General features: G+C 38.6%; 1 protein-coding gene across 2 annotated transcripts in view; it reads right to left on the bottom strand.

Annotated features, from left to right (window-relative positions):
* FAM172A (family with sequence similarity 172 member A) overlaps window positions 1–26,354 on the bottom strand; it is a 275,992-nt gene that overhangs the window by 242,827 nt on the left and 6,811 nt on the right. For both annotated transcript variants that reach the window (XM_057398370.1, XM_057398371.1), the window contains exon 4: window positions 3,449–3,514. In XM_057398370.1, coding sequence (XP_057254353.1) covers window positions 3,449–3,514 — 66 coding nt within the window. The remainder of the gene's footprint in view (window positions 1–3,448; window positions 3,515–26,354) is intronic.

Here is a 26,354-nt window from a genome sequence, read left to right on the forward strand (position 1 = left end):
GGTTTTGGCAACCAGTAGTAACTTTGGAGCCTCCTGAGCCAGAGTCTGTAACTGGACAAGCGTGTACAATAGCTCAATGCACTTAACCCACCTTAGTATTGTCAAATGCCTTTTTTTTTTTAATGCATTTATACCTTTCTCCTTGATAGTATTCTGTGGCAATGAGTTCCACAATACAATTGGGATGTATATGAAATAGTATTGCCTCTCTTTCAGTAGAGAACTCCTGCCTGATAATTTAAACTTGATGCCCCTTAGCTTCTCTATTATGAAAACAGCAGAAAACCATACCCTATTCATCTCCTCTACACCTTTCATGATTTTATAGATTTGTCATATTCCTTCCTCAGTCATCTATTTTCCAAGCTGAAGAAATCTTTGTCTAATCTTTCTTTGTGTGAAAAGCATTTCATGCCTGTGATCATCTTTGTAACCCTCCTCTGTGGATTTTTTTTTTTAAATTCTTCATATCCTTTTTGATATGGTGTCCGGACTCCACGCAGTGTTCAAGATGAGGGCCCACATAATGAGTGGAATGACAATGTTTTCCTGTTTTGTTCTCAACACCTCATAATTCCTAACATCCTATTTGCTTTGAGGGTTTTTGACTGCCATTGAGCACTAACTGATGTCCTCAGAGAACTATTCACAATCACTCCAAGCTCTTTCCTGAGTTGTAATAGCTCATTTAGAGGCCACCATTGTGTTTACAGAGTGAGTTATTTCCCCATAATTTCACATTTACCAGAATTGAATATCATGTCATTTTATCATCCAACCATTCAGCACCATGAAATAATTCCCCAACTCATCAGAGTAAGCTTCAGATTTAAGTATTCTAAACAATTTCAGGAAAAAAAAACGCTAAGTTTGTTAGCTTATATTAATTCCTCTTTTCCTTTTATTTACAACTTTGTCTGTGCAGGCCTTAGTAACACTGCACCAGTAATAAATTATTTCCTCAGTGAAATACGAACATCTTTTTTCCCTTTTAACCAATTATTAACTCATAAGGGGACTCCCTTCTCTTATGCTTTTTCAAAGCATTTGCTAACCTTGCTGACAGCTTGTTGGGAATCCACATACTCTTATTGACAACATCTTTCTGTTTCACAGGATCTCTGACTCCTTCACGGAATTACAGTAGTTGTTTTTTTTAAAAAAAGAAACCTGTACTAACTCCATCCTCCCTCTCCCCCCATTTTATTTCTTCCTGATATCCAGGAATCACAATCAATCACTCCTGGAGGCCTTTTCTGACAAAAACAGCTGATTTCAGCAGGAAGTTATGTATTAGCTAGTTGTTCTGCAGCTTCATATTTGACTTCTTATAAATTTGATTTGATTGTTGTACGATATATTGATTTGTACTAAGAGCTCCACTACTGACAAACTAAATTTGAGATAGTTCCTCAGAACTCTATCCTGCTTAGAGAAGTTTTAAAAAATTAAATGTTGAAACCAGACAAATAATATTGGAAATAACTATGTTTGTTTTTCTTGTTTGAGCTAAGCATTCATCAGCCTTATCAGCTACCTTTTAATAGCAGTCTTTACCACTGTAACAAGTTCCTCAAATTCAGTTTGGGGTGATCTTACTGTGATTTTACATGTAACTTGCAAGCATTTATACTTTTTTCTATTCTCCTCACTTGCACAGGACTTACTCTTGCTACAAGCCATTTCACTACTTTTATTAGTCTCCTTTACTAGTTTAAAATAGGTTTTTTGTGTTGCTAGGTGGCAGGATGTCAGCGGTGATTTAACATAGCCTTTAGAGAGCTTTAATTTTTCAGCTTCTACATATATTATTTAATTTTTCTCATTTCTGTAGGCCTCTTCATAATGTATTTTTGGCTGTGGTGAGGGCTTCCAACAGATATGTTGTGGTTTAACCCCAGCTGGCAGCTAAACACCATGCTCACTGCCCCCACTGTGCCTGGTGGGATGGGGAGAAGAATCAGACAAAGACAAAACCCATGGTTTGGGAGAAGAACAGTTTAACAATTGAAATAAAGTTAAACATAATAACATTAATAGTAACAATAACAACAACAATGCAAGTAACTAGGCCAGGTTGGACGGGGCTTGGAGCAACCCGGTCTAGCGGAAGGTGTCCCTGCCCATGGCAGGGAGGTTGGAACTGTATGAGCTTTAAGGTCCCTTCCAACCCAACTTCTAGGATTTTTTTAAGCTAACAGATCAGCCTTAGTATTGCATGACAGAGATGAATCTTTGTTTTTACAAAGGACATTCAAAGACAGTTCTGTAGCCTCAAGATTCAGGCACTTCAACGTTTATAAAAGACAGCTTCCTGGTTTCACAGTTTGTGGGTGACATGACTTGTCTGGCATATGGAAGTACATCTTGGACCAAAACTTCCCCAAAGAAAACTAGTTCTGCAAAGAAGTTAAAGATCATGGCCAGCACTGCACCAGGCAGACCACCGCTATGAACCCAATCCTCTTCTTTGTCTATACTTGAAAATCTAAAGTGGGGAAATACTTTCTCAAGTGGTCTTGGTGCATTGGTGCACCCCTTGTGGGAGCTCCTGTTTGCCCTCCAACTGCTCCATGGAGCTCCTGGCAGAGCTCCTTCTGCCCCGACCAGGAGACACTGGCAAAGCCTGGGTGGGAAAACTTGAGTAGTTTGAGCAAGTTATCAAAACATGCCCTAAACAAGACTTAGGTAATGGAAATGGGAACTGTGAAACGTTACAGAACGCTAAAGCAAATAAATTTTTCCTCTTTTAGCCCAAATGGGTTTTCCTCAACTGAATATGAAGGACTGGCTGACAACAACAGTAATGCAACAGCTTCTCAAAGACGATTAAGAATCGTGGATGGCAGTGATGGAAAACCTGCACAGTGCCCTCACTCTAATCTCCCCCCCACTCTCCAGCATAGAATGTAAAAGTACTTAAACATGATAATAGCACTACACGTATTTACAAACACTGTCGCATCTGTTCTCTGGGGAATGTTTTATCACTTCCAAGAGTTCACCAGGTATTTTCACCAGAGCAGCACCTTATATTACACACATGCTACAAGTTACTGAAAAAGTGTCTTTTAAAAAAAGACTTGGAGTAATTTACTGAAACTCCATGTGAGTTTACTCTTCCTGTAAATGCACGTTTGTAGTCTACATCAAGCAATACATCAAAACATTCACACTTTTTGCAAAGCTTATGGTTCCTTTATCAAAACCACATTTTGGAAGTGCTGGTATCTGGTAAGGCAAGGAAGGCTCAAAAATCAAGCATGTGAGAAGTGAGGTCAAAACACGTCGCCATGTGCACACGGATGCTGCATGTGAAGGCAGTGTCTTGAGATAATGTCCTGCACAGAGCCTTGGCACAGCTTGCCTTTACACAAGTGCCCCAACTGCAGAGTATGTTTTTTAAAGATCCAAACAATGTCTTTGGAAAAATATAATTTATACTTACTGGGAGAGTTACTTTCTTCAAGTGGCATTCCTTTTGCAGTAGTTCATAAACATACTTAGTGATAATCTGGAAAAAAGGAAAAAAAAAAGAAATGTAAATAGATGTTAATATTAAACCACTTACTGTAATGACATATCCAGGCAGACAAATTAAAGGCGACTTAATTAAACTTCTATGCCCTTGTATATGTTTTGCCACGTATCTAAATCCTTTACTGTACAACTAATTATAGAACTTGAAGCTTTACACAAAAAAAGTCCCCTCTGTCCCTTGGAAAAGGCTGCTTGCCAGTACATAGAAATCGTAACTGTACCTGCGAATCCTTCATGTGCTGCTGTGTGAATAATTATGTGCCTCAAAACTAAGGATTATAACCAGTTAATATATACTCAGAGGCATAAGAAAGGCCCTCTTTTGCAAAGAAATACTTTAAAAGCATTTTTTTTCCATATGCAGGACTCCTGAAACCCTCTCCCCTGCAGGTTTGCTTCATAAACTACATGGAAAGCAGATCTGTAGTCACCCTCAGCACAAGTTGCCTTGCCATTTCCATTCACTGAACAGGGGAGGGATGGGTCAAAGGTTTCTAAACAGAAGAAAAACCCTGACTGGTTCCCCAGTACGGGGGAGTTTAAATCTCTTGCTTCCACGCAGAAATAAAATTGAAATTTTAGACCTGAAACAAAAGGAATTATTAAAAAAAAAATAAAAAACAAACAAACAAACAAAACCAACCTAGTTGCCCTGAAAGACTTGTTACATGTCAGATATAACAAAGTTGTTCACACTTCAATGACTTGCCTAATATATGGGGATTTTTTTTCACCATTATATATTCTAAGGAAAATGGAGATGCAGATATCAAAACTTTCTAACTATTATTAATTCAGCAATCAAGCAGAGGAGCAAACTAATGCTCTTTGTCCATACAGGGCTGTAAAAACAGTCTGCAAGTAACTGCCTGGATTTCACTGGCTACAGGAGTTAAAATGAAAGTAAAAAAAAAAACAAAACAAAAGTCAAATTAAAGAGGAAAAAACAAAGTGCTCATTAAGAACCTCAAATGGTGCTTGCCTTCCCTTTAAAGTATGGGGAGCTATGTTTAAATTCCAGACAGAACAAGATCTAAGTCTGAAAATATTAATCCAAGAATACCTGCGTACAAACCCAGCTGGTGTCTGTACCCCTCAAGGCCACAATTACAGACCTCTGAACCCACAACATATTAAGCCACAACAGAAATGTTGCTGTAACAAAGCTCTCAAGTGATGGTGTCTTAGAAAGACACAACGAACAGAGCAAGTAGGACCCAGGGTATCGTAAATTTCAATTTTAATTTCCCAAATGCATGATTACGAGCTAAAGTTTCAATGAAGTCCAAAAGTTTTCATTATGTACGTGTGAGCAAACACAATATGCAAACATTTGGAACACATCTGAACAAATCAGAGGTAATGATGAAAGCTAATTAAAAATGTTGCCACGCGCCCCACCCTTACTTTCATAAAACCCCCAAATCTTTACTAGGATTATGTGAATTCTTTGCTATCCTGCTCAAATATGTTTATTGATAGGATTATGTTCAAAAAATTTTATGGTTTTAAAGAAAGTCTGTCTTACAGAACATTGCTATCTATGCGGAAACTGCATTTGGAAAACGAATTTAGCTGTGAGCAATGAGTCGATTTAAGGCATGTTTATCCCCAAAGCAGTATGTTAGGAACATGCATACAGTGTAATTTTACCTTCAGGGCCAAACTTTTTATGGTTCACTGAAATCAACTTCAGTGTAATGCCAACAAGTAAAGCAGTTAAGTTCCTGCGGTCTCAGATGCTGAAGTTGTACAGACATTAAAATGAGTATAATGATAATATGGCCTCAAATGTAGAAATTTAATTCTTCACTTTAATTCCAGGCATCTACTAACCATCAAAACCAGTAAAATAACACTTGGAGGAGGAAAAAGTTGCTATGAAGAATATGTATTTTCGACACTACTTGCAAAAAATCCACTTTTTTTTGCAGCTCTGTATCTATTTCTTTTACACTCTCTCATTACTGTGATGTCTTCAGGGTAAAAAGAAATCTTTACTCATTTTTTCCATACCCTGTCTCAATGGGGATGTGATCCTAACTTACTTTTTATGCACTACTCTAATATAATAAGTAGTGGTATGAGCCTTAAAAATGGGACTGACAACCCAGTAAACCACGCTGGTATGGCAAAGACTTAACCTAACAAATGCTTTTAGTAAGTGCAAACATGAAGAATGATCTAAGAGGTTGGAGGCAGTGTGAGATGATGATCCTCAGGCAGCTCAGCACCTGTATGGTCCCCACAGGACAGAAAGACTTGAGGAAAAAATGCCATAGACTGCCATAGTATACATACATAAGACCACAAGAGGGTTGTTTGTTTTTTTTGGCAGCAAAAGATCAGGTTCAGGAATCTCTTAGCAACAGTGGGTATGCTGTCAGCTTTAAAGGAAGGAAAGTGACACACAACATTTCCTGAAGTAGCAGCAAAGCCCAAAACTTCCCAGATTTGAAAACATCATCATAGTCCAGGTTTCCTGCACTTGGCATGGATGTGCCTGGAAAATGTAGCAAAATCTTGTCCTATCTAGGAATATGGCTGCAAGTACTGAAAATGCCACAAATCTAACATTGGGATTCTATATTTCTAATTAATTCTTGTGAATTTATGGCTGATCTGTAAATTTTGCAAAATTAACTTTTAAAAAGCTCTTTAAAATACCTTTTCTATAGGCATTAAAAAGACAAGGAAAACTGGATTATATTATTCGTATACCACTAGTTAGACTTACGATTACAAATTTATACAACTTAAATAGCCACAACTTCTTTAAATAGTAGTACCGGCTCATGTATTCTGATACTTTACGATCTGAAAACTGTTGTAGGCTGTTGAGGAGTGTTGAGAAGTGTGACTTCTTGAATAAGAAGATAAGTATGGTTACACTCCATGAACTCTCCTGGACTAATCACTGGTCATATGGTTGCTCATGACGGCAGGCATTTAGCAACAGAGGCTACTCAATCCAGTCCAGTGTTAACAACTTGTTTGTAACCACCAAGCAACAAATTGCCCAGTACAAGCCATTCTCGAGGCAAACCATAACACTTGCTAGAGAACCCCGCTCATGTTACTTGTACAAACCTGGGATATTTAGGCCATTGTGATACAACTCTGAGAATTGGAGGAAAAAACCCAAACACAAACCCTCCAAAATTCCATACCTCTGATCGCCTATTTTAACAGTGAGGGATGAATCCTTTCCAACCACAAAAAGGTACTTAGCTAACACTTCTACCCCCAAAAGAGATTGTTATCAAACTGTGGGAGAGGAGAAACTTTATTCCCAGCACAAAGTGGTCCTCTTATATATGTACACTATGGCAGAGTAGAACAGAAACTCCAGGTGGAAATAAGAGTTCTGGTTCACATGTATGGATGTAAGGATAAATTTCTTTGCTATGAGGGTGGTGAGATAGTGGAACAAGTTGCCCAGGGTAGATGTGAATATCTCAGCATTGGAAGTGTCCAAGGCCAGGCTGGACAGGGCTTGGAGTAACCTGGTCTAGTGGAAGGTGTCCCTGCCCATGGCAGTGGGGTGGGAAGTAGATGAGCTTTAAAGTCCCTTCCAACCCAAACTATTCTATGACTCTATACACGTAACTGTAGCACACATTAACTCATGAGGTCTTGGCTTTATACGACTTGGCTTTATACGACTTAAAAGACTTGCGTTCTTTTAAGATTATATTGTTCATATAGAGGACTTTCTTCAGGACAGCTTTCAATTACTCAAAAGCATTGAAAAATTCTGTTCGCAGTGTAATTTCTGAAACCTCTGCATTACATCACTGCTGAAGCTGTGCAATCAAAAGATAAATACATGCATACCACTAGGTGAAAAGAGAAATTAAAGACTAAGTGCCATTGTGACGAACATGCTTTAAAGTTGCTAAGACCCTGGAGGTACTGAATCTTAAACATGATTATAAGTGAAGATAAATGCCAAAAAGACTCTTTAATGCAGTAAGTATTGGATTTCTTTAAACAGTAAAAGTCTGGAAAAGCGGAAAACAAAAAGCATGCCTGTGGAGCAAGAAGGCAACTAAAATTTAAAAAATAACTTAGTTTAAAATAATATACCCCACATTTTAAGTCTGTGTGAAGCTAAAAAAAAGCCTTAAAATCAAAAATATCAAGAACCAGTCTGGCATACACAAAGAAAAGCAGAACTGCAGCTGATCCACTGGTGAACATTTTCATAACCAAGACATACAGGTATACAGACACAGAACACAACTTGATTACTTGTTCCATAACACCTACATCCCAATCCAAAGGAGCTGCTTCAGTACATACTGCATCGAAAACCATGCTGGGTCACAATGAAGTGCACTGAGGCTTGTTCATCAAGATCCCTCCCTGCTGTGCTTTACAACCAAGTCGTCTGAATTCTCTTTTTTTTCCCTTAAGTGTGCTCCCTCTTTCAAAACCAACTACAGGTAACTCTGCCCACCACCAGACTATGTATATGAACAGAACAGTAAACCCACATAGAGAGGAAAAAAAGATAAAGTGACCTACTCTAACTTGCAAAATGTTTTCTCCACAGTGAATTCACTAGTAAAACCTATTAAAGAAATGGAATAGGATCATGTGATTTCTGGCCTTTCGCTTCTGAACCAGCAGCTATCAGTAGTCACTGGAAATCATTACCATACATTGAATGTTCATGGATTCAGGACAGATGTGAGGAATCCTTCAGTTACCACAGACCACAAAGTCTCTTTAAAGAAAATCCAATGTTCCATGTTTCTCTCTTCTCCCATACATCCACCCCTCCTGACCAAAACACCAACTACCCCTTCAAATGGCTGGTGTATGGTTAACACATGATGAAGAATGTGATACAACAATGGATAAAGCACATGTGAGCAGCTGACATTACAGCTGCTCGGGTAACAGAGGATGGATTACAAGACCTTAGAGAAAGGATAAAGGGGTGCAAACTGTTAACCCATGCTGTCCACACCTTTGCCTGCTCATACGCACGTTTAGCAGATTTCTGAGAAAATAGGAAACAGAGCAAATTACTGATTAAATATATTCTTCTGGTGGACCAGATCTACCGGATGGATCTGAGTCTTCCTACATCATGTTCCTCATTCACAGCTATTCAAAACACAGACAGAACCCCGTCACCACCATTACTACTATTCCTACTTTTCACTACTCCAAGGAGTAAATAAAATGGAGGCAAAACTACTCTCTCAAGGTTAAGAAAGGCTACTTCCCATCAAGAGTGAGATGCATTAGCAACAATACACTTACTCAGTGTATAGGAAGTTTCTGCCTCTGAAGATGTCAACTTGTGAAACAACACTCCAAACACCTTATCAGATCACTTGTTTCATTAATTTTTAAAGACAGTTCTCGAAGTACATGAAGTGCAGACAGTTAAGAAATCTAACGACAGTAATGTTCATTCTAGGTTTTATTAGTGGCTGTATTTTTTAGAATAATATAAATATTACATTTAAAATTAAGGAGATTGGACCTAATAAGACAGAGTTGTGATGGCACTTCCCTGCTGCATGACTACCTGGTTTTCCATAAATCGTATCATAAAAAGGATTAATAAATTATAGTGTCATTAGTAGCTTATTATTCCTCTATTAACCTAAGTTAACTATACTTTAACCTCAGTTTAATCTCCTACATAAATATGTACTACAGAAAAAAGGGGAAAATTGCCATTAAAAAAATATTAGTGAAAAAGACTTGCTCAGAAACCACTGAAGTCTGACCATCTCTGCTTTATACAGTAACTCGCTCAGATACAATTTCCTATGCTTTGAGTTAAAGAAAACCACAAGGTTTTGTATTTTTCTTTTGAGAATGCAGAAAAAGTTAAGCCTTAGGTTCACCTGCCAATTCTCATCCTGTGACAGAACTGCACTTAAAATGTGCAACAGTTGAACACTACCTGCTCACCTAACAAATCCACATGTAGGTTAAAATCAACCTCATTTGACTTTGTGTTTTTTCCCAAGTAGCAAGTTCAACTTGACTTTGCAAAGTTCAGCACGAGATACACTGTCACCTCTAAAATGCTTTCAACCATCAACTCAGGCCTGAGATAACGTTATGATCTCTTGAATCTAACTTTCCCAAAAAATGGATCTTTTGTGCGCACAGAAAGGATACTATTTCCAAATAACTTAAATTCAGAGTAAGAGATTAGGGCCTTCAGCACTACCAGTATGTCCTAAAAACTACAAAGCAGGTTACACAGGTTGTAGGTTTTAAAAATAAAAAAGTATAAACCACTAGAAGCAATACCATTACAAGTAATGGATTTTCTTGTTTTGTAAGATTTGTCTCCTCATTGGTAATAAGCACTTTAATGAAAAAAAAAATCAGGAGAAAACTAGCATGAGAAGGAAACTATCTTTTCAGCATACAGCAGACTCCCCAGTCTTTGCAGTGTAACAGCAGTAACATTCAGTAAGACAAATGCAAAATGAATTCCAACTGAGTGCCCTGCAGCAAATTTCAAGTGGTGGGACTGACCCAAGGCATGCTGTTCTGGCTGTCATACCCGTGGCTGAATCAGCTTTATGTTGTCACTCAAGTGACAAACCCGCCAATAAGTAACTACAAGAGATGGAAAACAACTGTCTGACATACGGCTCTTGCCTATGAACTGGAACAAACAAAAAAAATCCTAAAAGCTGAATGGCCTTTCTAAAGGCACTGTTCACTGCAAGTTAAAAAAAAAAAAAAAAAAAAAAAAAAAAATCCTCACTTGTATTATATAGTGTGGGAGAACAATTCATTAAAACGGAACTGATATTACCTCTAAGGAATTTCTTGTGTTTTGTACTAAAAGCAATTCAATCTAATCTTAACACATGGGTGTTATATTCTGGGTTCTGAGTTGCTGATCAAAACTAGGATTTCAAGATCTTTCGTGAGAATTAAACGAAAAATGACAGGGATCTGTCTTGAATGCAGTATATACTGTTGATGTGATTTGACCCAATGTTTTGTTACATGGTCTTTGCTGACACCTGTTGATTTATATTTTGTTTTTCTTTCTTCTTTTTTCCCTTGTTAAGAAAAGCATGCCTGATTTTAGAAACTTCTTAAAAATTACTGGGCTTTAGAAATGGCTTAATTATATATAGCACATCTTATGAAAATTCTCAATTCCTTTTAAATATACATACATAACTTTATACATGTATTCGTGCTAAGCAGAGGCTTCAATCAAGCACCCTGCCCTACAAGCAAATAAACAGAAAGCATGACCTCCTTCCCCAAACTGAGATAGAAACAAAAGGATGAAAAGGTTGCAAAAAACCCACTAAAACCCCAAAAAAACAAAAAAAAAAAAACCCACAAAGAAGGAAAGTAAAAAACGCCCAAAAGAATAACAAGGGGAACAAATAAAAATGAGGCTTATAAACACGTTTTAATATTCCAATTCAGGAATTAAAATTTAGGATTACTATCTCTAAATTTCATATTAGAGATGGGTTACAAAAGGATACCTAGAAGAAAGAGCAGTAGCAGTTTTCATTATTCCACCTATTAATGCAAAACTGTAGTTTAGGTTGAGAGGTGGTGGTACACAGTTTTGAAAGGTTAAAAATCCATGCCAAACCCAAATGACGTATCAGATTGACATAAAGCATACCAGCTTTTGTAATCACAGACAAAAAAAGTCAGTGATGTGTCAAGCATCTCATTTTGCCACCTTTGATTCCTCAGCAGAAATGACCAGATAAATATTCACAGATGGACTGAAGGCTTAATTTTATGTAAATCCAGAGCAGAACTCAAATTAACACCTTCTTTACATAGCAAGATGTCTTAACCATTTTGTCACCATGCTCCAGAACAGTGGAGTCAGAATAAACTGGATTTACATTAATTTAGCTGAAAAGGGCCATGGCGCCAACCATCAGCTGTATTTGTTTTTTTCTTTTCTTGGCACAAATAGTAGTTGATACTCTCAAGAATACAAATCACAAAAAATGTTTATAATTTCACTATTAAATAACACCTGCACCTCTTTTTACTAGGTTATGCAAACCAAACAGATTGCACCATGGTCATTAACCCACCACATACTAAGCAGCAAACCTAGGACCCTTACTTGCTTTGAGTAACTAACAAATGCCAGCAGTTAACTTCTAAGAGAAATGGCTACCTTTCTCTCTGCTTTTCTAGTCTATGGTTATGATATCTAGCACTCTGAAAGAAACTTTCCTTTAAGGAGAAAAAAACCTGCCGTAAAGGCACTGCCTCTTCTGAGGATATCAAGTTGAAACTTAAGAGAACACCTTGGACACTTAAGAGAACACTGACAAACCTTTTTCTATTCTTTTTCCTCACTGTTTCTCAAGAATTTTCTTTTTCTATTTCACGTGACTGAGCCCACTTAAACTAGCTTTGTGCTTCACTGGCAGGCAAACTCAAAGAGGGTGCAAGCTACAAAAACCCCAGGTACAGCAAATGCTAGAACTTTCCACCAAGAGGTAAGGGAGATTGCTTCATATGTGACAAGTAAAAACTTGACACTTTCGCTCCTGTATAAAATCTGGGAAACCATTTAATTTAACAATGAAATAAATTACTATACCTTCATTAAGTCAAATTTGGAAAGGTTAATTAATGCATTTTTCCCCGCTTTATTTTTAAAACAATCCGACAAGGAGGAAAGTGTTGGTAACTGATGATTATGAAATAAACTTCATAGCCCATGCTACTTCACTTATATGAGAACAGTATGTAAGAATATTGTTAGTTCCTCATGAATATTTATGTTGACGAACTCCAAAAAGCATAGCAGATCCTTTCTTCCTATGAAATTATGACTGAAAAACTAACATAGCTAATCAAGCAGCATCTACATGTCCAAAGACAGCACATCAGTGTAGCACTTCTCATCAGGCTGTGTGGGCTCAAGGGTCAGTAGAAAAGGAAAACCAGCCAATAATGCAGGTATGTATACCACGGAACATTGTGTCTTAATGACTTTTACCTATAGACTTCATTTGAGAAGGAATCATGTCTTTCTTAGTCCAACCACCAAGATACAGTCCAATTACACATGAAATTGCTTAACATGACAGTGATGAAGTTGGATCACAACAAATCATAATTTTATGCAAATTTCAAATATTACTTTCTACTAAACACATTGTGATAGAAAAGCTTTTCTTTTTTTTTTTAATCAAAAGGGACATTTTGCAAGCTCTAATGGAAGTTTTGCATTAAAACAGTAAAACACTTAGCATGTCCAACTAATTAAGCAGTTATTTCTAAAAAGCCTGTAAAGCTATGAAAAAGCCTGAAACAGAAAACACTGCATAAAAGCCTGTTCAGATGCCCATTTGTAAATGCTATAAGCCAGGACTAGTTCAAGCTCATGTTGGTGTTCGTCAATTTCCCAACAGAAATTTGCATGATGGGATCCTTTGTTATTTTGGAAGGGAGGGGCATGTGGAAGAAGAGCCATGTTTGATTAGACAAGTGGTTTAATACAGCATTTATCTGTAACAAATACATCAAGTAAGAAGTAGTAACAATTCCTACTCAAAAATGATATCAAAATGTTGTCTGAAGAGGAAACTTCTTCATAAGATCCAGTTTCTGTGATTTTTACAGAATCTAACAGAAAAATTGAGTAGGCAATTTTAACATCTAGATATAAATAAAGAAAACAGACATCAATGACAGTGAACAGCATGCTTGCATGCAATTTATACCACAGCTGCTAGCCTGCAGAACTCCTGTGTGGAGTTCTGTTTTCGGTCAGAGTATTACAAAAGAGAAAGACACATGAAAGACATTTTAAATTCATCATTTATCAGATAAAATAAATTTAACATGAATAACAGTCAAGAGAATAAAACGAAAAGGTGAGATTAAGAATCAGATTTTTGCCTGAAAGCAACCTGCTCTATGACAACAGAATTTGGTACAATTATCTCTATGACATGAGAACAGAGAAGCTGCAACTAAGGATGACCTGCCCTCCGTTACATACAAGACTGTATTTATTGCTCTATACAACACATACTGCTGTGATTACATTGACCTAGCAGCTTCACCTCCACTGCTACTGTCAGGCAGTAATCTGGGCACACAGGTCAGGGGTGCTGCCTGCCCCTTTGTTCTGGCCAAGGCCTAATTCAGACAGAAGAGACAGGATCAATGGCTCGATGTCCACATGGAGATCAGTGACGAGTGGTGCCCCTCAGGGGTCAGTACTGGAACCAGAGCTGTTCAGCATCTTTCTTGGTAACATGGACAGTGGGATCGAGCACACTCAGCAACTCTGCCAACACCACCAACGTGTGGGGTACAGTTGACACACTGGAAGGAAGGGATGGGACTGAAAGGGACATGGACAGGCTGGAGAGGCAGAACTGTGTGGACCTTGTGGAGCTAAACAAGAACAAGGACAAGGTCCTGCCCCCTGGGTTGGGGCAATCCCATGCACAAACACAGGCGGGGAGAGACTGGACTGGGAGCAAACCTGAGAAGGACTTGGGGGTGTTTGCTGAGAAGAAGCTCCCCATGACCTGGGTTCAGCATGCGCTTGAGCACAAAACCCACCATGTGCTGGGCTGCATCCGCAGAGCGTGAGCAGCAGGTCGAGGACACCTGCGTCCTGTGTCCAGCTCTGGGGCAACAACACAAGAGGAACATGGAGCTGTTGGAGCGAGTCTGGAGTGGGCCATGGAAATGCTGCGAGGGCTGGAACAGCTCTGCTCTGGAGACAGGCTGAGAGAGCTGGGATGGTCCAGCCTGCAGAAGAGAAGGATCCAGGAAACCTTACAGCAGCTGCCACTGCCTAAAGGGGCTACAGGAAACCTGGAGAGGGGCTTTGGACAAGGGTCTGTAGGGACAGGACAAGGGAGAATGGCTTTAACCTGACAGAGGGGAGACTGAGATGAGCTTAGGCAGAAGTTCTTCCCTGTGAGGGTGCTGAGGCCCTGGCAGAGGTTGCTCAGACAAGCTGTGGCTGCCCCATCCCTGGCAGTGCTCAAGGCCAGGTTGGATGGGGCTTGGAGCAACCTGGTCTAGTGGAAGGTGTCCCTGCCTCTGGCAGGGGGTTGGAACTGGATGAGCTTTAAGGTCCTTCCAATCCAAACCATTCCATGTCAACAAACAGGCTGACATGAGGCAAATTGTCTTGTTACTATCTACAGTTTGCCTATAATCGACATATAACCAAGACTAAGTCATAAGCCTTTGATGACCTTTTGGCCAGTGCTCACAAGGTGGCTCTGATCTGGCTGAGCTCCTGGGCACACACACACACACACAGCAGCAGGTCCTGAAGCACTGATCACCCAGGCCTGGGAAGCTGCTCTTGCAGACTCCTACTCCATCCAGAAGGAAAGTCTGCAGAAGGCAAGCAGCTACTGCAGAGGCAGCATCAGAAGCAACCCACAGTTTAGTGTGAGGCATCCCTGCCCATGGCAGGGGGGTTGCAACTTGATGATCTTAAGGTCCTTTCCAACCCTAACCGATGATTCTATGAAGCAAGGCACAGGCAGACAACCGCCTACAGCTTGCCATGGGAGTCCCATTCTTAATTGATGGCAGATACCAAGCCTTTTCTTAAGTTAATGAAATAGAAGCTTTGGGTTTATTAAACAGCAAATGCTTCCACTGATACTGGAAACAATTACTACTGCTTCTTTTGATAGTCAGCCAAATAATCTGGTTTTGGCTGGGTTGAGAGGAAATGAATATTGTGGCTTCTCCTACTACTTGCGCTGCTGGCTAATGTGCCTTATTTTCCCAACACAATATTCCTAAAATTACTAGTTGTAATGAAGGATCAAGAACATATGCATTCCTGAATATTGGAAATCAGCTCAAAATGATGTTACTACAATCTAAGTTAGGACACTTCCTCTTACCTAATGTAGTCTGTCAAAAAAAAAAAAAATCATCTTTATGAAAGTACTAAAAATGTGCATCAATCTTCACTTCCCAGTTGTATCCACTTTAAGAGTTACTTAATTTCTGTTCACTTTACTCACTTTACCCATATCCCTACAGATGCAGGCTATTTTTATGTAAAAGATTATTAGTAGGTCATTTAATACTCCAGCCAAATGAATTCTGCTTTCTAATGTATCTGACAATATACTTAATTGATTTCTTGTGGAGGTGGAAAGGTGAGCCTGAGAAACTTGCAAACACAAGACAATAGTGAGCTTTTTGCCAAAGATTCCAACCTTCTAAGAGGCAGTGGAAGAAAAAATACTTCTAAATTCTCAGGCAGACTGTGAATTGAAATCAGATTTTTCTTACAAAAAGATCAAAAAGCACCATTTTACAGAATTACTTTGGAATTATCCAACCATACTGTATTTGTATGAAGAAAAAAATTGTTCCAGAAGGAAATATTAACATTTTATTTCTGTTCAGGTTTAGCTTTCTGATGTAGAACTGACCAAACTTGAAGCCATATATTGTAACTCAGTATGTACCTTGATCTGCAATTCTAAGACAATAACCAGTACCACCAGTAAACATTTCCAAGACATCAATACCACTTTATGCTGGATTCAGCTAAGATAATTTCTTCACAGCAGCTTGTATGGACCATGTTTTAGATCTGTGAAGAAAACAGTGGTGCTAACATGTTTTAGCTGGGATGTTTTAGTTACTGCTTCGCAGTACTCACACACAGTCAAGGCTGTTTCTGCTTCTCGCCATGTCCCACCACCAAGCAGGCTGGGACACATCAGGAGTTGGGAGAGGATACAGCCAGGACTGCTGACCTCACCTGACCAAAAGGACAGCCCATGACTATACAGTATCATGCTCAGCATATAAAAAGCTAAGCGAAGGAGGTGAAGAGGGTATGTTCAGAGTTATCCTCCAATACAGTGTTTGCCTTCCCAAGTCAACGTAGTGTGTGATGGAGCCTTGCTTTCTTGGTGGTTAAACACCTCCTCGCAGGTATAAGGACTTCAAACTAATTGTCTTAAAGTCTAGAATGCATAATTAAATGGGATGAGTGTGCCTCCCCTCTGAAGATGAACCAAGTAGGTTTCTTCACTCCTCACAAAGATCTCTCTCATAAGAGACAAAAGACATCACCACTTCCATTAATGGGTTTAGTCGCAAGGTGAATTCCTGTAGCCCTTTGCTGGGTCAGTGTTATGCCCGCATGGATATCTAGAATAAAAAAATATTGCCCTCAGCCATTACTACATCAGTGCACGCCAGCATGGGCTTCACAAGTACAAATGTGTGTGGATCACAACACATATGGTCAATCTTGCCCATACATTTGATAGAGAGACTTGCTTCAGTCCCTCTGCACCTTGATTCAAGTAGCACATGTGATATTTACTGTATTTATACTTTAGTAATGCATGTGGTAGTTATCAGTCATTCAGCTGGCAGAAACCCCCAAAAGGTGCATTGACTATGCTGACTGCTGTAATTCTCCACTCATGACCAAATGTAATGACAAACCACTGTGGCACTAGAAAAGTATTCATGACTTCTGCTGTATCTTGGCCACTTATTTCAATGATATTCTGCCATTTGCAACTTTTACACATGTTGACTTTGAGGGTGGTTGCTTTCACAGAAATAACAACTTTTGTACCCATATGTATAGGAATTTTGCACCTCTTGCATCTCTTTGAGAGTTGGGTATGCCGGATACATTATTTGCCACTGAACAGTTTGACTTCTGTCACAAGCAGAAAGGGCATCCTTCTGCAAAAAAATACCGAATCCCTCCCTCCATGAAAGATCTATGAAGTTTTAAGCTGAAGAAAAAAGAACTGATCAACTATCAACATTGTGTCCTGACATCTCTGACACTTCATTCTACCTCAACAAAAGCAATTGCTATCCTCGACCTTCATTGTTTCTCTTTTGCTGACAGCTATTTTAGCATTATTCCCCACTTCCACTGCTACCTGCAGTTTCATACAGGTTTTTCACTACTACACAAAACAACATTTGTTTTAAAACTTAGAAGTTAAAAGCCTCGGTAAGTCAGCAGTAACAGAAATGTTCACTGCAAAAATCCATGTGCATTTCCACTGTATCAAGTAAAGCAGGATTAAAAATTTGTTTCAGCAAAAGTAATGAAAAAAGGCAAACACGTTTTTTGAAAGATCTGAGATCAACTGTAACCATCAATCTTGGTACATTCGATGGCACAGAGGAAACTGAGTATCAAACCCCTAATGATCAGGCAGTAAAAATGATTAGTACTAAGTAATTTCATTTAAAGATTTCTTCTGGTTGCCTGTCCTGATTTTTTTTTTTCCTTTGCTTGAACCTTCTGCATTCCTACAATCTTCATAAACTCTGAGTAATTTCCTTCTTTCATTCACATCATTACCTTCAGATGGCACAACCAACTACAGTAACACTACCTTTGTTCCTGTTGTATCAATATTATATGAAAATATTGCTCCATTTTTCATTTAAGTTTATATTTTTTGCTTTTTTTTTTTCTAACCAACGTCGTGGAATTGAAAGTACATAAAAAAATTCAGTCAGCTGATCGGAGCTAGCCTAGCTAGAGCCACAGCCGGCACGCTTCAGCGACCGCGAGGGTCAACAGAGATTAGGAAAATCAGAGGGGATAGCGCGGTCAGCCTCACCTCCATCCCTGGGAAAATGATGGAACACCTTATCCTTAGTGTCATCTTAAGGCATATCAAGGATAAGAGGGTTATGAGGGGCAGTCAACGTGGCTTCACCAATCTCTTAGCCTTTTATGAGGAAATAACACGGTGGATGGATGATGGCAGAGTGGTGGATGTGGTCTACCTTGACTTCAGCAAAGCATTTGACACAGTCTCCCACAGCATCCTCACAGCTAAATTGAGGAAGTGTGGTCTGGATGATCAGGTAGTGAGGTGGACTGTGAACTGGCTGAAGGAGAGAAGCCAGAGAGTTGTAGTCTATGGGGTGGAGCCTAGTTGGAGGCCTGTAACTAGTGGAGTGCCTCAAGGATCAGTACTGGGACCAGTATTATTTAATATATTCATCAACGATTTAGATGAGGGAATTGAGTGTACTATCAGCAAGTTTGCTGACGACACTAAGCTGGGAGGAGTGGCTGACACGCCAGAAGGCTGTGCTGCCATCCAGCGAGACCTGGACAGGCTGGAGACTTGGGCAGGGAGTAACTTGATGAAATATAACAAGGGAAAGTGTAGAGTCCTGCATCCTGGCAGGAACAACCCCAGGTTCCAGTACAGGTTGGGGAACGACCTGTTAGAGAGCAGTGTAGGGGAGAGGGACCTGGGGGTCCTAGTGGACGACAGGATGACCATGAGCCAACACTGTGCCCTTGTGGCCAAGAAGGCCAATGGCATCCTGGGGTGTATTAAAAGGGGGTGGTTAGTAGGTCGAGAGAGGTCCTCCTTCCCCTCTACTCTGCCCTGGTGAGACCGCATCTGGAATATTGTGTCCAGTTCTGGGCCCCTCAGTTCAAGAAGGACAGGGACCTGCTGGAGAGAGTCCAGCGCAGGGCAATGAAGATGATTAAGGAAGTGGAGCATCTCCCTTATGAGGAAAGACTGAAGGAGCTGGGTCTCTATAGTTTGGAGAAGAGGAGACTGAGGGGTGACCTTATTAGTGTATATAAATATATAAAGGGGGAGTGTCACGAGGATGGAGCCAGGCTCTGCTCAGTGGCAAACAATGATAGGACAAGGGGTAATGGGTACAAACTGGAACACAAGAGGTTCCACTTAAACTTGAGAAGAAACTTGTTCTCACTGAGGGTGATGGAACACTGGAACAGGCTGCCCAGGGAGGTTGTGGAGTCTCCTTCCCTGGAGACATTCAAAACTCGCCTGGACACATTCCTGTGTAACATTATCTAGGTGTTCCTGCTCCGGTAGGGGGATTGGACTAGATGATCTTTCGAGGTCCCTTCCAATCTCTAGCATACTGTGAAAATACAGAAAAAGGTTTCTCACTTAGAATTACAGCTTACAGCGGACAAACTCCCCTTTTTCTTACATTCAATACTTCTTTTTCCCCCTCTTACCTAAACATCAGCTTTAAGGACTACTGAACCAAAATTCTTATGAGCATGTGATGAAGGCACATGTCTAATGCATGAATATCAGTCACATCTAAAACCAAGTTTAGGTCGCAGAACTTAACAAAACCACCTCCAAATACATTTTACACATTTATTTGGACTTCTGTGTGCAACTCTCACATGCATTCTGACTGGGATGGATATGTCAGGTTTTACCTTAGAAAAACCCCACTTAGAATATAGCCATATATAGTTGAAACAATGACAGAAGCTGAATTCCTGAAAACATTTTTGCATACTTTTCCCATCCTGCATTATGAAGTGTAAGATCTACAGTGAAGTAAGAGAAAGTTACCATAACATTTATATAATTCACACAGCTGGAAACATGGCAAAAACATATGCACAATTCCCCCCCCACTCAGTTAATTGAGTCAAAAGAGAAAAATTTTGGTTTTCTCAACAAGGATTTTTCTTATTACCAACAACACACTTAGGGTATCACTCAAGAGAAGAATTCAAAGATTTAACAGATATACTGTGAAGAGACAAGAGGTGCAACCAACCAAAAACCACAGGAGGCAAATCTGGAAACCCCGAATGTGAGAAGGAATTGACACTATTTGTGGAGAAGCACGATGCTTCCCTGAATCATTACAGACAGGACAACGCATGAGTTAGGATAAATAACTATGTACTAAGCCTCTTAAAATCCTAGGTAACTAACCTATTGAACTGATATTCCTGAATAGTCATAACTGCATCTCACAGCTTCAGGCTCACTAACTGGGTATTTCTGCTGCAGCACTCAACAGAAGATAACAGATACCAAAATTCAGTTGTGATTGAGTTAATGAATTGAGCAGCTGGAGCATCTTAAAGTAATTTTAGGTCGTTTGCACATAGAGAAATACAACGCTCTATTGACTTATAATTGATTTTTTTTTCCTTTCAAATTATTCCTATTAAGGACTGACACAGCTGATACAGCTTTATTAAAAAATATCACTATTCTGCTAAATTTCAATAAAAGTATTCCCAGAAAACTGAAAGATATAAGGCTCTCATTGAAAACACAGAAAGTGTTAAATTCCTTATCTTGGGAAAGCTGAAAATCCTGTCAGAGAACTAACTCTTCCGGAGTTCTGCAACGGAGGTGAAATAAATGTATTTTAAAAGAGCTGCTTGATGAAGGCAGCAATCTACATAACTCCAGTTTTCAAAAACTCCTGCAAAAAGAGTAGGAAAATACTTTGCCTTTCATGGAAACTTCTAATATCACTGATGGAAACAAGAACTGAATGTTCACAAGACAGAGGTGAACCAACTCATTTCATCACATATGCTGATTTGTGTTCTGCCTAAGCACTACTTAAATATACGTTTTTGTAGTCACCTCGTTGACAAAAAACATTTTTTTTCTCACCACTCTAACAAAAAATAAGCCAGCTATATCCCATCTTACTTCCTTGCTGAGAACTCTCCGATTCTGGATTTCAATCCAAATTAATCATTCCATCTAAGAGGGAATGATTAATAATGATAATTCAATTTTATTCTGCTGTGCAGTGAATCTTGTTTTGTTGTTTTTTTTTTTTCCTGGAAAGGAAAAAGAAAGGAATGGATGTATTTAGATAAAGGTGGATTAGATGTATTTTTAATTTCAGCTACATGAAAATGGTTGGTACAAAAGTTTATTAAGAACTGAGAGTCTAAACTTTTGCATATACACCCAGGATGGCAAGAATGGTTCTAATTGAACTAAAGCTGCTGAAGGTTTTATTTTTAAAAAGCTCATGATTAACTCATTGAAACACTCCCCCTACTCCAATTTTTGTCTTCTTTTTAACAATTAGTACCATTCTTCGAATTGCAGCAACTTGCAAGTGCTTTATAAACAACCATCTGCCTTATTGTATCTTCTCTGCTTTTCACTGTTTATCAATTTAAAAATGTAAAACACATTTATCAACACATTTATCAACAATGTAACAAATTCCCATCTGGGTTTATGAGATGCTCATCATTTCTTTCAAGAATCATGCTAACAATAATTATGAAAATATCTCTGAACCTTTCGAGTACTGTCATGTTACAGTGATGAACCAACCTACTGCCAATTGCTGCCTACAAACTAGAAGAGTTCACTGAAGCACATCTGACATAATCATTCCAGTAAAAAGTCTTCACAAACAGCAGATTTTGAAAGCAGATTTAGCATATGCAAATGAATATATTGCATGCAACAAAGATTCATATTTAAATTTAAATTTCCTTAGGTACTATTAAGTAGTCTTTGCTCCTTGCTGTCTGTCCATACACGTCACTCACTAGAAAGAAATGGTGAAGATAAACAGATTGCTAAAAGCTGAAATATTTCTAAAATTCTGAAGACAACACACATGTACGATTTAGATTTTTTTTCTGCTGCCCCTACTAGAGTTTGCTTTTTGCTATCAAAAGCATTGGTTCAAAAATGAGTGAAGTAAAAGGACTGGAATGTTATTGAATTGTGTTACTTATGGTTCAGGAACTAGTATGAGAAGAAATCCAATATCCTGCCCCATTTGCAGGTGCCTTACTTAGTTTCCTTAGTCTTTCATGTCATTTTTCCATTTCACATGTACCTATCTCAAATTGAAAATAATCAAATTAGTATTAAAAAAGCCCTGTAGCCATTAAAGCATGGATTCCTAAGGAACTGCATTTATATTCGACATTGGTGTTCAAAATGTGACAGGTGTCATTTAAGCTCTTCCTCCAACTGGTACATTCAAAAGTCTCTACTCCACGTGGATTCTTCTCTGTCTAATAAGAAATGAGATCAAACTTTATTTTAAAGACACTGCCCAATCTCCTCCTCCTCAGTTATTTTTGTTCAAAAAATACAACTCTAAATATTTTTGTGACATTTCCTCCACTGTAAAATTTTCCTAAAGCAAAAATCTTCCACAACATTCATTAGTAGATGGGGCATGACTTGCCCATAAATAGCACTACCCAATTGCTATCAAAGGAGACCACCCAAAATGGTATTTAACCACTTCCAAAATAACACTGGGGGAAATATTTAATCTAGAAGTTTTCACTCTACCTTTGAAAGAGGACATAAATTTAAGAAGCATTCATAAGGTTCTCAGCAAGGATTTTTACTACCCCCATTACTTGACTGCAATACAAGACATTGAAAAAATTCAGTTCATACACACTCAGCAGGCACCTGTTAAGTATTTGGCATCTAATTTCTTTGAACAGAACACCCTCTTCAACAGCCCTAGCCAAGTAAGCATCCCATGAAAGCGAATGTCCATGAACCTGCCTATATACCACATCACTACCAATTAATTTACTTTGTCCTCTCAGTAAGATTTTTCCAACCCCTAAATAATTAACAGCAAATACATAAGTCAAGATACATAATTTTACTTAATCTATGGTGTGCAGCACATAGTTTATTACATTAAAGTCTCACTAGCCAGAGAAAAATCTGGAATGCTTAACTGAAAACTGTGCAAAGAAACTGAAACTAAAGTGTAAGGATTTCTACTAATCATCTGCAAATTTTATTTGGAACTTGATCCTGCAGCCCTTATTCACAAGATCAGACCTATTGAGTTTATTCACATGAGCTTCGGCTGCAAGATTGGACCTTAAGTACTATCAGGTGCACGTGCAGCCTATCATCAGATTTTGGGTTATTCATGTAAGAAGCTATCTTTTCAAATGCAGACTACTTAATGCTTCCTTCTTCATTAACTTACATGTCCTCTTCTGCTGCTCTATGCTTTCATTTGTGCTATGTAAATAGCTTCTTTCTCTCAGTCATCCAAACTAATAATGCTCTTTGCAACCAAGGAGGAAATTAGTAGCAGGTGAACGCTTAGTTTTTAAATTATGTCGAGACCAAGCTGTTCTTTAACTTAAACAAGATCTGGAACAAAAAAAATCCCATTTTACTACTTAGCAATCTTAATTATGGGTTGTCATAATTCTAGATATTTATTTCCCCCATCTCCCTTCACTCCCCCCAAAATATTAACCTTGGTGGTTAATCTACTTTCTTATAAGCTGGACCCAACATTGTGCACATACTTTAAGGCAGTTTATTTAGTTGGACAAAACTTGTTTGAGGACATAAAATGAACTCTATCTTATAATAAATGAAACATGTATGGAATTTCCAACTTAGGTGTTCTATTTCTTTGCTTTCTGTACCTATCCTACATAAGTATAAGGTATTTCTTGTGCTATGGTGTGGTAAGCGTAAAAAATAACCACAGCTGTTCTGCTATCTGCTTATATGCTTCTGCAGGTCAGACAGCCTGCAATGACAAGGGATGGCATACACTAGTCCTTGAATAGGACCACTGTAGAGGCATTTATATCACAGTCTACATTATCATCTACATATTTATGAATCTTATTTGACTTAGGTAAAGTCATAAGTAGTCAATCAAGCTGTTAGTATAGGTAAATGATGGCACTCACAAATATAGGTGATGGCACTCACAAAAACAACTTCAAATACCAAATGGCCTCCAAGCAATCACCAAATCATTATTACTCAGTGCTAGAGCTGTAAGAGGCAAGGAGAAGGCCAGACAGTAACTGATGCTAGGGATATTCTGGTTACTGTACAACTGTAGAAGGAGAATGTGAATATTTTTCACATGAAATCTCATTATCAACACAACCCATATGACTGGCAAAATGCAAGGTAAAATCCCAGCAACAGATTTTAGTTGTACTTTCTTTATAATTTCCAGCTAATTTCAAAGTCATGATGAACCAGGGGCTGAAGCTGACTGTTGGCAATTTCAGTAGTGATTAATATCAACTGAAAGTGCAGCGCAAACAATAAACACAGACATCTATTTAAAATGCATGGAGATGTACACAATCTGAGTCTAATCTGAAGTTTAACCTAGAATCCATGTCTCCATAATTCCTAGCCAGAAAAAAAAAAATAAATAAAAATTCAACCTTGTACTGAATGGTACGTCTGCAACGACTGTTGTCACAAAATTGTTCTCAATCGTACTTCAAACTTGCCACATGGATTAATCAGCAGTTAGAAGCAGCTGCAACACCATGTTCTGTGCACTGCTGTCGCCATTTTAATTTTTTAAAAGCAAATGGAGAGGCTCTCCACAAAATTCAATGCCGTAAAAGCAATGACTGAACCAGAATCACAAAATTATGAACAGTTCACTAAATTGTCTATTAGGAGCACGTATCAAGAGGCTGCAGAACAAATTGTGTGCCTGAAATAACAGATCGATGAATGAAGAATAAAGAGATATAAGAAGTGGAGACGTTGACAAACCATTGTAATTTGTGAAGAATCAATCTCCATACAGCCAGAATAATGGCAGAACATCACAGATAGTGCATTCATGACTTTTAACAGCAAAAAATTACTGAGCAGAAATTTATTAATGATCTGAAAAAGAGAGAACAATTCTGTGACATTAGGCCAGGAAGTACATCCACTGCTTAAAATCAGTAAAAACCAATAAAAGGAGCCCAAAATATATACATACAATAAAGGGGAAAAAAAAAAGCCGCCTTCAGCAGGATGGGTATATCTTTTAAACATTAGAAAACCAGCACAAAATGACTGAACAACAGAAACACTGAGCATCTAAATCACTTTTGTCTGATGACCCAAGTCTAGCTACCTCATTATCTCACTGTATGTCCAACTACATAAATGTTCAGCCACAAATAAATATTAGGGAACTCCTAAAGCCAAAGGATGATGTTTCAGAGCAAAGGCTGAAGGCCAGATTTTACTATATTGCCTTACGAATTCTATGAGCTGCTGCTTCTTAAGCTACCACATTTGCTAAACATGTTACACTGGACTACAAAATGGCAAATCAGAGGGTAATATACTGCTTCCGTACTTTTCAACATCTACATCAGTGATCCACCAATCTATGGCACAAAAGAAGGTTCTATGTATATGAACAAATGCCAAGGGTCTTTCTGGCCAACATCCCCTGCATTCTCACATAAATATATAAGCACTCCCAGCACCAAAAACAATGGAGCATTTATAAATTTGTGGCATATTGGAGGAATTGTGTAGTATAAAGTATCTAGCAGACAACAGAGTAAAACACGTCAGTTTCTTTTTTCTGCAAAAATACAAACCAAATAAACAACTTAGAACAATTCACTCTGTCAGATTCCTGACCTCAAACTTTTCTGCCTTTTACATACCAATATAAACAGTGTGCATTTTTAAAGATCACTTAAACCTGAACATGGAGAATCGCTATAATTAAGGCAAAATGCACAAGAAAGAGTACAGATGTAAGGCACCCACTCCATGAACACACCCACCTCCTTGTTAACCAAAAATCACAGAAAGTCATTCATATCATTATGAGTTGAAGCTGTGGCACTAGCTATTCGGATGTTCAGAATAAGGAATTTGATGATGTTGTCAAACATGTACAAGGAGGTGCGGTAACACAAGAATCTACATGAAGATATACTATTCTTTGTAGTTCTGCCTCATCCAATTTGTTTATCTGGAAAATGGGGATATTTGAATAGTACATGCACATACAAGGGTCTGCATACACAGACCCTGGAATAAGTGCTAATCTGTTTTCTGTTGAGAAAAGCTTGTATCAAGTAACTTAGACAATGCAAAGATAGGGCAATAGCACATTTTTTTGAAAAAATACAGTTGAGATGAAAGTATGTGAGAAGCACCATTGCTTCCTCCCTGCCACAGTTCTTGCAGGAATGAGAAGGAAGAGATAAAAATGAAAGTTCTTCACTC

This window comes from Pezoporus wallicus, unplaced genomic scaffold (assembly GCF_028554395.1).
Source record: "Pezoporus wallicus isolate ANWC-B61680 ecotype Strahan unplaced genomic scaffold, APGP_CSIRO_Pwel_v1 contig_6580, whole genome shotgun sequence".
Taxonomy (NCBI): domain Eukaryota; kingdom Metazoa; phylum Chordata; class Aves; order Psittaciformes; family Psittacidae; genus Pezoporus; species Pezoporus wallicus.